At 54.3% G+C, this 14,144-nt stretch overlaps 1 protein-coding gene across 1 annotated transcript in view; it reads left to right on the forward strand.

Moving 5' to 3' along the window:
- Nucleotides 1–1,229: 1,229 nt before the first annotated feature.
- The window catches only part of PREX1 (phosphatidylinositol-3,4,5-trisphosphate dependent Rac exchange factor 1), a 181,394-nt gene continuing 168,479 nt past the window's right edge, over nt 1,230–14,144 (forward strand). The window contains exon 1 of the mRNA XM_027046734.2: nt 1,230–1,602. Coding sequence (XP_026902535.1) covers nt 1,390–1,602 — 213 coding nt within the window. The 5' untranslated portion in view covers nt 1,230–1,389. The remainder of the gene's footprint in view (nt 1,603–14,144) is intronic.

Genomic DNA, 14,144 nt, shown 5'->3' on the forward strand with positions numbered 1-14,144 from the left:
TAAAGGACAAAAATAGAGAACTTTCTAGGGACTGGGCACTGTTCCAAGTATGCCCTGTGGACTAACACATAACCCTGTGCGGGCCCCTATGAGCCAGGTGCGAGGATTATTTCCGTTGTATCCCGACGGGCACACTAAGGCTCTTCAGGCAAGGAAACCAGCCGAAGGTCGCCCACTAGCAAGTGAAGGAGATGGGATTCGAATCTGAGCAGCGTACTCCAGGCCTCAGCGCTTGGTCACCTCTCCATACCTTCCTGTGAGGCAGGTGAGGACATTTGTCAAGCGGTCCCGCTGCTTATCAAGGTCACACAGGGCAGCCTGCACTAGCGGCCGGGTTTCCCAAGGCCTTATCCCCGGTGGTGGGTGGGGAGGGGGCCGCGGGCAGAGCAGCTGCTCCTTGATTAGTAATTCGAGAGCAGATCATAATTTCTTCTGGGAAAGGTGGAAAGAGCAGGGTCGTCTCCTGGGGGCAAAGAACTTCAGAAAAAAAGGGATAAAAACGGAAGGACGGAAAGGGCAAGAGAGAGGGAGGGACCCGGAGAGGCGCGCGTCTTCCTTCCCAAGGTCGCGGCAGCGCCCGAGGGCACCCACAGGGCTACGTGTCCCAGAGGCTGGCACCGGCCGGGCAGGGGCCGCCCCCTCCTCCTCCGCGGGGCCGGCGGGGTCGCGAGGGCCCGGGCGGGCTGGCTCCCCCGAGCGGCTCCCGCCGAGAGCTTTTCCAGCCGGCGGTTCGCTCAGCTCGAGCGGCGGCAGCGGGCGGCCGCGGCGGCCGGACCTGCGTGCGTGTGCCTGCGCGCGGGGGGTGTCGCGCGTGGCGGGGGTGGGGGAGGAGCGGCGTAGCCCGCGGCGGGGGAGGGGGCCACGCGTCCGGGCGCGGAGTTGGCGCGCGGGCGGCGGCTGGCGTGCCGCCTCGGGCCCCGCGGCCTCGGCGGCGCCCCTTCCGGGGAGTTCCCACCCGAGCGCCCCGGGCGCCCCGGCTCCGACCGCGCTGAGCTTCCGACGTAGCCGCCGAGCGCCGCGGCGCGGTTCCAGGGGGCCCGGTGCGCGCGCGGAGCGCCTCTGCGGCCCGAGCACGGCGTGGCACTTGGCAGACGCTCCCTGGGCGGTGGGGGCGGCGGCGGCGGCGGCGGCGGCGGCGGGGCCCGCCGTCTGGGAGCCCCGAGGGCCGGCCCCCTCCCGCCCCTTGTCCAGCCTCCGCGCGCTGCCTCCGCCCCCGGCCCGGGCTGCCCGCCCCTAGTCCCGCCCGCCCGCCGCGCCAGGCGCCGGGCCCGCCGCTGAGCCCGGCCCGCCGGCGCGCCCCGTCCGGGATGGGGCGCCTGGACGCCTGAGTCGCCGTTCGGCGCGACCTTCGCGCGGGGGAAGCAGTCGGCGCCGCGCGGCCGCGCTAGAATGGAGAGACCCGGCGGCAGCGATCCCAGCGGCGACGGGGCTGGGGACGGTGCCCACCCGGACCCCCGGGTCCCCGGCGCCGCTGCGGCCAGCTCTGGCCCGTGCGCGGCCGCCCGGGAGTCCGAGCGCCAGCTGCGCCTCCGCCTCTGCGTCCTCAACGAGATCTTGGGCACCGAGAGGGACTACGTGGGCACCTTGCGCTTCTTGCAGTCGGTGAGTGTCGCCCGGGGCGCGCGGGGACAGCCTCTGCCCGGGCCGCCAGCCCCGCTGTGGAGCGCAGGGGCCTCCAGTGCCGGGCGGTCGCCACTACCTGTGGCCGCGCGGTCCCTGGGGGTCGCGAGAGTCACCTCAGGGGCGCCTCGCGGGGCGCGCGGAGAGGTGGGGAGATGCGGGCTCCCCCGGAGCTGGGCTGTCGCTTCCCTGGCCGGCCGGCGGTCCGAGTCCCGACTCGGGATCTCCCGCACTCCGTTCCCCCCCTCCCCGGCACGCTGCCCTTTTGTCTTTTTCTTTTCCCCTCCCCGCCTTTCAAATAGTTTTAAAATTAGTTGCATCCGCGAGGCAGGGGCTCTGGGACCCAGGCGCCGGGAGCTTTCGCTCCTGCTTTTTTTCCCGGGGATTTCTTCGCCGCCTAGTGCACCGCGGAGTACTCCGGGACACCTCCTAGACATCCTAGAGCCCAGCGTCCCTCCGAGAGTAGGATACAACCCAGTGCCCGGAAGAGGGACGGAGATCCCACAAACCCACAAAACCTCGGGGTAGGACCCCTTTCCCCAGTGCACGCGTTTTTGTTGGAGCTTGGGGAGAGTGGGTTTCGAACTCTCGACTTGGCAGTCCAGGTCCCACCCCTATTTCTAAGTTGCAAAAAATAAACAGCCCAGCGCTTACTATGTGGCAGGCGCCCACATGTATCATCAGGAGGTTTAACCTTCCGAGTGGCCCATGAAGTGGGGACGAGTATTTACCCCATGTTTTAGATGGGAGAGTTTAGCTCCAGCGAGGTTGAGTAACTTGCTCAGAATCACACAGCTGGTTAATTGGGGATACTGGGTTCTAAACTCCTGTGTTGCATTTCCTTTTCTATTCTTTTTTTCTTCTTTTCCTTTCTTTCTATCTTTCTTTTTTCCTGTGAGCGGGAGGAAGGGGCCACTTCCCTGCTCTCCTGGGAAGTGAGAAAAGTGGCCAGGGGGCGGAGGGGGTGGGCCTGGGGCCAAGCCTCGGTGGAAGTTAGGAGACTCCGAGGGCTTTAATCTCCTTGCCTCCTGCTGGGACCTCATTTACTCCCTTCTTGGCTCTAGGAAGTCTTTTAATCCTGGTTAAGGAAGGGCTGGTGGGGGCGGTGGTTGTTCCTTCAGAGACCCCAGAGCCAGGCTGTGCAGCTCCCAATTTCCAAGGGAAAGAGGGAGACTCTGGCATCCTCTGGGGTCCCCATTGGCTTGGAGGTGCAGCTAAGGCTGTGTGAGGTCCGAGTTCTAACACGGGGAGGAGAGAGCCCTTCTCTCTGTGAAAAGAGATGTGTTTGTGTGTGTGTGTGTGTGTGTGTGTGTGTGTTGGGAGGGGTTGGGGAGCTGTGTGGTGGCATTGAAAACCATTTGGCTAAAGGACCCTTCTAGAAAGGCCTGTGAGAGTGTTGGTGTTTCTTTTTGCCATCTCTCCCTCTCTCATAGTTTAAATAAATAAATAAATAAATAAATAAATAAATAAATAAAGGAATCTGTTCAGTTTAAAGCTGGTAGTTTCTGATATAAAGATGCAGACAGTGCTCATACCTCTGGGCAATGTCAAATTCTAGGGAACTCCTCACTTCTCCTTCTGAGCCACTCCCTGCTCCTCAGTCAGGAAAGGAAAGAGGAAAGACAGGCCAATTTTTATATTAATGGGTAAGAAAATATATCTCTCCCTCCCACGCCCTTGCCTAGATGGTGTGGTGCATTTCAGAGCAGATACAGATCGTGTTAGGGTTAACTGTGGTTTCAAAGTGTCCACTTGTAGAGTCCGAGATTGCTGGAATAATGGAAATTGATTGGAATCAATGGTTCTTATTATTAAACAAGAAAAAGAAAGGTTTCTGTATTTCCACATTATTGAGGTCATCAGTTTTTGTTTCGATTGACCTGTCGGTTCTGAGATGAGCTGGTTCTTGGACCAGTCATGCTTTACCTGCCCTGGCCTCAGTTTGCCCACCTGTAAACCAAGGGGAGGAGAATCCAGGCGTCTTTTCTGCCTTGTCCTTTTGGGTGTCCCCAAGCTGTTGCCAGAAATGGACTGATTGTGTAACCTGACCAGCCATACATACCTCGTTTGTGAGCCACGGGAGGCCTCTCTTGTTTTGCTCCATCAGAAGTGCCCCCTAAACCACCCAAGGCCTTTCGGTTTGGAAAACCCAGGGCTTTGCTTCGGGGGCTGCTAATTATCAAGGCTTTCCACGCATCCAGGCTGGCAGCCTGCGTGGTCTCTTCTGTCTTCCCACTCGCTCCTCTGAGCCTTTATACTTGGTAAGGGAAGAATGCTTGGTAATCCCTCCCAGCTTTTAATTCCATGGGGCAGAGCTTCCCTGGCCTCCCTGGGTCCCTAGTTTCAAGGCTCTGTTGTCAGTAGAAATGAAGGCTTTGTGGTTGACTGTGAATTGTGGGAGATGCAGAAAGGCCAGCTCTGGTGGGTTCCTGCCCTCAAGGAGGGGACAGTCTAGTCCATGGTGGCAAAGTGGATGTTTACAGAAATCCAAGTATGAGGCTGGGCTCTGGAGCTAGACTGCTTGGGATTGAGTCCTGGGGCTGTATAACCTTAGGGCAACTGGGTTAACCTTTCTGGGCCTCAGTTTTCTCCTCTGTGAAGTAGGAGCTGATAATAGGTCTTATCTTACAGGGTTTTTAAGAGTGTAAGTCAGTTATATAAATATATATAAAGCACTTAGAACACTGCCTCATAGGTAGTAAGGCATATAAATGTTAGTATCATCATTACTTATTTTGTTATATGGTAATTAAATAATATAGATGATTAGGGTTCTAGGATTTCAGCATCAAGTGAGCAGGAGTAGTCAGGGAGGGCTCCCTGGAGGAAGTGAGGTCTGAGTCAGCACCGAAAAGAGGACAGGGAGCCTGAGCGAATTTCCTTTTGACCATCTAAACTCCGGAACCAGTGGTTTTCTTTGGTTCCGGTTCTGGGGCTCTGTGGTTCCTCCAGAATCTCCCCATCTTTCCTCACCTCCTTCAGGAACTGGATTGCACCCCTTCCCCATCTCCAAGGGGGACTGATAGCTTTGGTGCCTTGTTTTGTGTGTGTTTATTTAAGGGTCATGGAAATGCAAGGAGAGCCCTCTTGTAGAGATGCTGGATCTTTCTTGGAGGACACCGAAAAGATGGTGGGAGAAAGTGCCCTGGGTTTTGACTCAGAGCCTTGGATTTCAACATTTAGAAGCCCTGACCGTGTTGGGTGCTCTTGGTCAGTGTCAATAATGAGAATAACAATTACAGTCATTAGTGGGTAGGAGCTGACACTGATTCATAACTTACTGCTCTGGGTGCTTCACATGTATCAACTTATTTGATCTTTCCAATACCCCGTGAAGAAAGTGCTGCTGTTGCCCCATTGACACATGAGGAAATTGTGGCGAAGATAGTTTCAGTGAGCTGGGTCACGCAGACAGCCGTGCCAGAATCTGATCCCAGGCTGGCCACCCCGGAGCTCATGTCCCTAGACCCCTCACAGACTGGCTCTGCCTCATAAAGGCCTTGGCCCATGATTTATTAAGGTGGCGAAACGGGGATTCGAACCCGGGTCTCTGTGATATCCTGACCCTCTGCCTGCGCTTTCTCTGGTTACTCCCCTCTGTGGCTCCCATTCTGTCTTCCGCAGAATGGGCAGAACTATAGAAGACTAGAAATGGCAGGCGGCCAGATTCCTCCTCCGTGCTCCACGGCTGTTTGCTAAGGGAGGGTTGAGTGTGGAGCTCCGGAGCCAGGCTGCTGGTGTTCGCATCCTGGCTTTACCCCACAATGACTGTGCGTGGCCCTGGGCATGCCACCAGCCTGTTCAGTGCCTCAGTTTTCCCATCTGCACAATGGGAACAGTGTAGCACCTGTGTCCTAGGGGTGTTACGAAGCTTCGATGAGCCTGACGCCGAAGCCGTTTGAAGGGGGCCAGACGCGCAGTTGGTATTCAGATGCTATGGTGGCTGTTTTGCTGACGTACAGCAGTGGGGGGAGGAGAGGGTTGTCTGTTTGGGGTTCACGGGGCAGGTGAGCCTTGGGCTCACCGGTTTCTTGGTTGGATTTTGGTTTTGGGTTCCTGCCTGCAAGTGAGGAGACCCTGGGGTAAGTGCCAACGCATCCTGCGATGCGTGTGCCAGCTGGGCTGTGGTGGGAAGGGAGGGGGAGCCTGGGTGGATGTGTAGCGAGACCCCTGGGTAAGGGTTGGTCAGCAGGACCCCGTAGGGCTCCCTTGACGGAGGACAGAGACCTGTCACTCCCAGAGGGTCTCCTCCACCGGCTGGGGGATGGTCCTGGACGATCAGGGGGTGTGGGCAGAAAGCTCCCAGAATGCTTTCTGTGGTTCTGCTTTTTTGGGGGGTTGGAGACTAGAGCTTTTCCTCTCTTTGGAGCTCTGCTTGCCAAAAGAAGAAACTGTGGTTTTGTGTTGTCACTGCTTTTTTTTTTTTCTTTTTTTTTAAAGATTCTTTGCTTCCAGTCTCTCACTAGAGAGAAATGCCAGGGGGTGGAGGTGAGGGACACATTTTAAATTCTGCAGTCACCGAAACAGAATGATCTACCCGGTCGGTGACTTCCGGGATGTTCACGAGGGTGTGTTGCAAAAGGTAGGATGCTGAGACGTGTGTGTGACACAATTCTGCTTTGGGAAAATAAACAGAAGTCATAATATACACATGTCCGTTGTATACGTCACATTACAGGAGCTTAGGGAAAAGGACACAAGGATGTGTTTCTTGTGGAGAAAAGCAAGCAGGAAGATAGTAAAAGGAAAAATGCACTCAGAAATCTCATGTATAATACTGTTCTCCTATCAAACCAGGCACATGTGTATGAGCATATATGTTACAAAATTCTGATAGAGAGTATTGCATTCCTGCGTGGTTATCAGGCTAGTGTAACCTCAGTAATGATAATTTGCTAACACTTACAATAAAGTACTAAATGTTTACCAGCCCTGTGTAGAGCATTCTCTGTGTATCAACTCAAAAGTGCTAGGTATTTATTGTGCTTCCCATTTTTACAGATGAAACCCAAGGCACAGAGAGGCCAAGTCAGTTTTGCAAGGTCACACAGCCTGACAGGGCTGGGACTCAGACCCAGGTAGTCTGACTGCAGAACCCTCATTCTTTCCCGTTCTCCTGAACTACCCAAAATGATGCTGTGTTCGTGACCAAAATTAACTGCCTTTGTGAGACCTCCAGCTGCCCATGTGGGCAAAGAATTAAGCCTGAAGGTCCAAATTATCAGAGCTTTTTAGGATGCCAGAGAACCTGGGCCAGGCCACTTTGTATTAGGCTACAACATCATTAGGGAGTCGGTGAAGGTCTTTTGATGACAAAAACCTAAATGTCAGCCGGAGTTGGGAGGGGGCACCTTTTGTGTGGGGCGAACAGAGCTCCACACAGGGAAACGCAGAAATCTGGACTGCGTTTCTCCGTGTGCAGGTAGTTTTGGAGCACCTGCAGTATATTCTAGGCAGTGTTCTGGGCCAGGAAAATGCAGCTGTCAACAGGGCACATGTGGCCCTTGGCCTTTGGAGAAGGCTGACCCATCAGAGATGCTGCATCTCGTGCATTTGAGTGAGGGTGTTCTCCAGATGAGCATCCTAGAGCCCATTCACCATTTCTCTGGCTGGAATCGTGGCAGGTGGCAGGTAGGCAGGGTGGACAGGTCCTCAAACCAGCGTGCCTTGCTCCCCCGGGGCACAAGGCGAGGCCAGAGCTGGTCCTTGCCCCAGAATCCTGGAGACATAGAACTTGAGAGTAAGCTGGGGGGAGAGGGCAGGGGTCTGAATCTCCTTGTTTTGCCTGTGAAGCCCCAGAGGGACTCCCTGTCGAAGTCGTGGCCCCCAGAGGGAGGTGCGCTCGGTCAAGGGTGGCGGCCCTGCGGCCGGTCAGGGTTCCATCCGGAGAGTTCTGGGAGAAGGCTGGGGTGGCCCTCGCCCTCTTCCCAGGATTTGAGTTTCAGCCTGGCTCAAAGGTCCCCCTTAAAGAGGCTCCTCAGGGGGCATTTCAGCCCTAGCAGCTGGTCTGTGGTGAATCCTCCGTATTTTAACCCTTGGCCCTACTGGAAGGTGGGGGCGGGATCATCTTCCTTTGAGGCGACTGTCCTGTGAATTGTAGGATGCTTCACAGCAGCACTGGCCTGCCCTTCCGTCAGTTGGGACCATGGAAAAAGGTCTCCAGATACTGCCCCATGGCCCCCAGGGGGACTGGCTGCCAACTTTTGACAACCAGTTCTGCTTTCGCACCGTATTCTGGGGCCTTTACGCACACATCCCGGAGTATGAGAAATCTATGCTGTCGCCGTGACTGTATGCATGTGTACGTGCTTACCTGAGTGGTGTGACAGGGGTGCTCTTTTCACCCAGCGGTCTGTCTCGGGTTCACGGTTAGGAGCGTCGAATCTAGGGGCGCCTGGGTGGCTCAGTCGGTTAAGCCTTCGACCCTTGATTCCAGCCTAGGTCATGATCTCGCGGTCTGTGAGTTCGAGCTCTGCATCGGACTCCACACTGACGATGCTGAGCCTGCTTGGGATTCTCTCTCTCCTTCCCTCTTTGCCCCTCTTCTGCTCGCGCTCTCTCTCTCAAAAAAGAAACAAACAAACAAACAAACAAAAAGCATGGATTCTAGACACCAAACGGCCTGGGTTCAAATCTCAGCTCTGCCCCCGTGTGACCTTGGGCAAGTCCTTTTGCGTCTCTGAGTCCTGGTTTCCCCATCATCCACGGGGAGTGCCTGCAGAGCGGAGTGCTGAGCCAAGGTCATGGCCGCCCCACTACCTGCCACAGGCTCTCCTGTTATCCGAAAGGAAGCCCTGAGAAAGAAGGGAAGTCCTCCAGCCTCCCAGCCCTGTGTAGATTTTTCAGTTTATTTTTATTTTCCCGGCTCCTTGAGGACCAGAGGGGGTTTGCCTCTTTTGTCTTGTGGTCGGACGCTCAATCTGTGTTTACCCGCCTGGTTCCTTCCCCAGGGTGGGACTGACAGACGATCCCTTGTTTCTGGGCCAGGGGAGGCCAGGCTATTTCAGGCTGGCGGGACTAGGGCCACCAAAGTCTGGTGGAAGCAGGTGGGGTGGCCATGAGCCACCAGGATCCGGGGTCTCGTACTTTCGCCCTTGCAGGGGGGTGGTGGGAAGCTTCTGCAAGGAGCGAGGCCAGGCCCAGAGCGGGCTGTGGGCAGTCCGTGCTTTCATTCACTGGTTCACTTAGTCATTCAATAAACGCGCATTGAATGCCTACTGTGTGCCAAACACTGGGCTAGGTGCTGGCACATGGCCAGGACAAGATGGACAAGGTTCCTGCCCTCGTGGAATCTTCAGACAATACAAAGAGGTCACTTGAGAAGGTGGCAACAGATGGAATGATAGTATCTGCTGAGGCCTTGCTGTGTGCTGAGCCCTGTGCTGAGTGCTTTGTATGGATTATCTCTTTGAGCCTTTGCAACAACCCTCTCCTGTAGGGGGTTCTGTCATATATCTGTTTTGCAGATGGGGAAACTAAGGCCCGGAGAGAGTGATTTGCTTAGGTCTACTCAGCTGGCGAGTGGATGTGCCAAGAACGGAAGTAAAATGAGGGTGTGTTGGTGATAGGGATAGCGGCATCTGCTTGTGACGGGGTGGCCAAGGAAGGCCTCTCTGAAGAGGTGGCTTTTGAGCTGAGTCCTGGGGCCGAGAAGGAGCCAGCTGTAGTTGAGAGAAGTGTGTTCTAGGTAGAGGGGGCAGCATGCGCAAAGGCCCTGAGGCAGGACTATGCTTAGCTTGTTTGAGGAACAGCAAGAGGCCAGGTTGGTGGAGCTGGGGAGAGGAAGTCGGTGTGGCATGAGACTCATGCACTTTATTAGTGGGTGAGGAGCCCCTGGAGGGCTTTCAGCTGGGGCGTGGCTTGGTCTGATTGATGATCTGAAAGTCTTACTGCGCAAGGGTCTTCCCAAGATCGCAGCAGCCACCTCCTGTCTCTGGCCTGGACTCTCACCCAGGAGGGAGGACCACACTTTCCCCTTGCCAGGCAGATCCCCAGACCCTCTGTCTGGGAAGGCTGTTGTGTGAATCAGGGCCATTTCTGTCCCCTATCTAGGTCTCAGCCTCCGTGTGAGTACTGCATCTGAGCTGACCACACCCAAAGAGGAGTTTGGGTCCCTGTTCATGGCCAGGGTGTCAGCAGACTGTGCTGGTGGCCGCTGGGGAGATGGCTGTTGATACACGATGGGTCTCTGCTTCCTGTGAGAGAGGAAGGCACCCCCTGTTTTCTGTTCAGGAAACTAATTTGCATGATTAAAAACTACCTCCGCTCATAATACCATCTTAACAACGCTTTCCTCTGTAGCTCTCACCTCTGCCCTGGGCGGTGTGAGTGTGTGTGTGTGTGTGTGTGTGTGTGTGTGTGTGTATTTTTCAGACCCACTTTGCAGGTGAGGAAAACTGAGGCACAGAAGGTGAAGTGGCTTGTCCAAGGACACACGGTTGAGAAACAGCCAGGACTATTATGCTTGTCTGCTCTGCTCTCACCCGGGCCTGCCCCCTTCTGTCCTCCAGACACAGAGCCAGAGGGGGCCAGTTAGAACTTAAGTCACTTCACACCACTGCCCTGCTCAGAGCCCTCCCGAGACTCCCGCTTCCCTCTGAGTAGAAGTGAAGGTCTCAGGATGGCCTGGAAGGTCCTGTGAGATCTGTCCCTGTTTCCTTTCAGGTCCCCTCTCCTGTTTCTCTTCTTTCTCCTGCAGATTTTTGTTTTTGGTTTTTAGTTTATTATTTTGAGAGAGAGAGAGAGAGAGAGAGAGAGAGAGAGAGAGAGAGAGAGTAGGGGAGGGCAGGGGGCAGAGAGAGAGATTCTTAGAGAGAATCCCAAGCAGGCTTCTCACTGTCAGTGCAGAGACTGATGCGGGGCTCGAACTCGTGAATTGTGAGATCATGACCTGAGCTGAAATCAAGACACTTAACGGACTGAGTCACCTGAGCGCCCCCACATACGGTTTTTTTAATTGAGATGCGATTCACACACCATAAATCTCGCCCTTGCAGAGCGTACGAGTCGGTGGTTTTGAGTATATTCGCAAAGTTGCGCAATTATCACTGCTATCTAATTCCAGAATCTCCTTTTGCTCCTACTCCCTCCCGCCCCCAAGCCACGTGTGCCCTTTCTCCTGCCTCAGGGTGTTCTCGCCTCTTCTGTTTGGAATGTTCTTCCCCGGTATCCCTAGGGCTCACTCTGGCATGTTCCTGAGGAGGTCTTCCTCCCCCTTTCAAACCTGTCCTCCACCCCCACCTGCACACTTCCTATCCTTTCCCTTCCGTGCCCCTTCCATGCGGGAGTTTTCTCCACCACTGGACACACTAGATGGCTGACTTACTAACTGTTTATTGTTTGTCTCACTCACGCGAATGTCAGCTCCAAGAGGATAGGGCGTTTCTGTCTGTTCCACTCACTTTGTCTGTTAGACACTGAGAACCATGCCTGGCCTGTGGTAGGTGCTCATTAAATATTTTTGGAATGAAAAAAATGGCTTTTGCTTTGTACACATGTTTATGTTTTATAGAATAGGATTATCGTGACGGATGCAACTGCTAAATACTTCTGTGCAGACTTTTGGGGGCCTGGGGCTAAGATAGTTTGAGGGCCAAAGGTGGGTGTGGGCTGCCTGGACTGCTGTGTTCACTGATAAACCCCCACCACCCAGCTCTCGTGAGCTTTGGTCAAGGGAGTGGTTGAGTGAAAGTTGGAGGAGGCACTGTCTGGTTCCTGCTCCCTTTTTTTTTTTTTTTTTTAATGTTTGTTCGTTTATTTAGAGAGCCTGTGCGTGCAAACGGGGAGGGGCAGAGACGGAGGGAGAGAGAGAATCCCAAGCAGGCTCCGCACTGTCAGCGCAGAGCCTGACGCGGGGCTCGGACTCACCAACTGCGAGATCACAACCCGAGCCGAGATTGAGTCTGACGCCTAACAGACTGAGCCACCTAGGCACCTCTCCTGCTGCTTTCTTAACGAGTGGCCTTGGCTTGATGTGGGAGTGTGCACCCCAGTGTGGGATATGGCTACAGACTGGTGTCCTTGGCCTGCTGCCCTTACCACACCAGGAGGGCCGAGGGAGCTCTGTATGGTCCCGGCCACCAGCCGATGGCTGGCCAGACTGTTGTTAGGTGGTTTTTAAGATTTATTTCCCCTTGATCACAAAGGCGATAAATGTGGTGGTGTCTGTGTCAAAAGCACATTCCCTTACGTCTGTGTCTGTTCAGCTATAAGCACTCTTTTATGGAGGCAAATATGGTAAAATGGTTTGTGTATATGCCTGGCTGTACCTATCATGTATTTCTACATATGTACAGGGGTCTAGACACAAAACTCTAGTATGCCATACTTGTGAGTAATTTAACACATTTTTAAAGTTTTTTTTAAATGTTTCTTTTTGAGAGAGAGAGAGGGAGGGAGGGAGGGAGGAGGGGCAGAGAGAGAAGGAGACACAGAATCTGAAACAGGCTCCAGGCTCCGAGCTGTCGGCACAGAGCCCAACGCGGGGCTCGAACTCATGGACTGTGAGATCATGACCTGAGCCAAAGTCAGGCACTTAACCGACTGAGCCATCCAGGTGCCTCTCTATTTTTTTTTTTAATTTTTTTTTAACATTTATTTATTTTTGAGACAGAGAGAGACAGAGCATGAACGGGGGAGGGTCAGAGAGAGAGGGAGACACAGAATCTGAAACAGGCTCCAGGCTCCAAGCTGTCAGCACAGAGCCCGACACGGGGCTTGAACTCACGGACCGTGAGATCATGACCTGAGCTGAAGTCGGACGCTTAACCGACTGAGCCATCCAGGTGCCTCTCTATTTTTTTTTTTAAGCTTATTTATTTATTTTGAGAGAGAGAGAGCCCAACGCGGGGCTCGAGCTCACTGACCTGATCATGACCTAAGCTGAAGTCGGATGCTTAACCGACTGAGCCACCCAGGCGCCCCAATTTAGTACATTTTCTTAAAGTTAGTTTTCTGGTAACTTTTTATTTTGACATGTCAAGAATAGAGTACCCCTGTATAACCTTCATCCAGATTCACCAGTTGGCAGTTGTTGAGTACATGTGCTTTTATTTTATATTTTATTTTGAGAGGGGGAGAGAAAGAGAGAGCGTGTACACGTGAGCAGGGGAGGGGCAGCGAGGGAGAGAGAATACCAAGCAGGCTCAGCACAGAGCCTGACGCAGGGCTTGATATCATGACCGTGAGATCATGACCTGAGCCAAAATCACAAGTCGGACACTTAACTGAGCCACCGAGGCACCCTGCATTGCTTTTAACTTTCCTCTTTCTCCTCTCCCACCTGTCTCCCCCAGCCCCGTAGAGACACACACCCATGCACACACACATTCACGCTACTATTATCGCGTTGATCTACTTGAGAGCAGTTGCGGGTGTGGTGTCCCTAAATAACTCAGCATGTTTCTCCTAAGAACGTGGACATTGTTGTGTCACTGCAGTGCACTGAACAAAATCAGGAAATTTAACGTCAATACAGATTTATACAATTCTACAATCCAAATTCATATTCCACCCCTTTCCCCCAAAGGTGGCTATATCTAGCCACCAAGGCACTTGGGAGGACGGGGGGACGTTTGAGTCGTGTCCTTATGAGTCCGAGGGCTTCCGCATGCCCACACGATCCCTTGGAACATCTGGTCCCCCTCCCCTCCCATCCCTAGTCTGGGGTCCAGTCGTGGATCATGTCTCCTTGGTGATTTTGTGTGTGATTTTGACCCTGTGCGCAGAGGCTTCACTGAGACGTGGCTCTGCTCGTGCTTGTCCTCAGCCACCGCTTCCCAGCTCCGTGACCTTGGGCAGCTGACTCTTGGGCCTTAGTTTACTTAGCTGTAAGATGGGGAAATCTCTGTTCCTACCCGATAGGCTTGCGGGATTCCGCCACACGTGTTATCGAGCGCCTGCGGGGTTTCTGGCCCCGTTGTCGATGCTGGGGGTACCGCAGTCCAGGGCAGGCAAGCACGTGGGCCCCCGGGGGGCGTCCTCTCCCATGGCCACCGAGGAGGAAGGATTCGCTGGCATATGGTGTCGGTTTCCAGGGACACCCGCCACGCACTGGCCACCTTTGCTGTCACCGCACTCACTGTAGAACGTGGAGAAAATAAGGACCCTTCCAAATAGGCAGTGTCCCTGTTACCCTCCCTCCGTGTTCTTTGCTGTTGTTTTAGCTTGGGGGTGACCGTACTGCACACGCGATATCGTGTGGCCCCTGCTTCTCTGGCCCCTTCTGTGGGGTTCCTCCCAGGTTTCCACTAAGCCCCTCTTCATCACTGAGCCTTTGAGGGCTTCATGACGAAATACGGGGGCCCCGGCTCCCCGCCATCCGGGTCGGATCCTAGGTGCTTCGTGGCTGTGTCATGCAGGCCGTCTGCTTCACCTGTGTTCGCCTTGGTGTCCTCTTTCCAGAAATAGTGCATCTCCTAGATCAGTGGGAGAGTTAGATGAGTTCACAAATCCGTGAAGCTCACAAAACACTGCCCTGCACGTGGTAGGTGCTTCCCGTGTATGAGCTACAATTCCAGTGATCC

Source organism: Acinonyx jubatus, chromosome A3, assembly GCF_027475565.1.
Source record: "Acinonyx jubatus isolate Ajub_Pintada_27869175 chromosome A3, VMU_Ajub_asm_v1.0, whole genome shotgun sequence".
NCBI lineage: Eukaryota > Metazoa > Chordata > Mammalia > Carnivora > Felidae > Acinonyx > Acinonyx jubatus.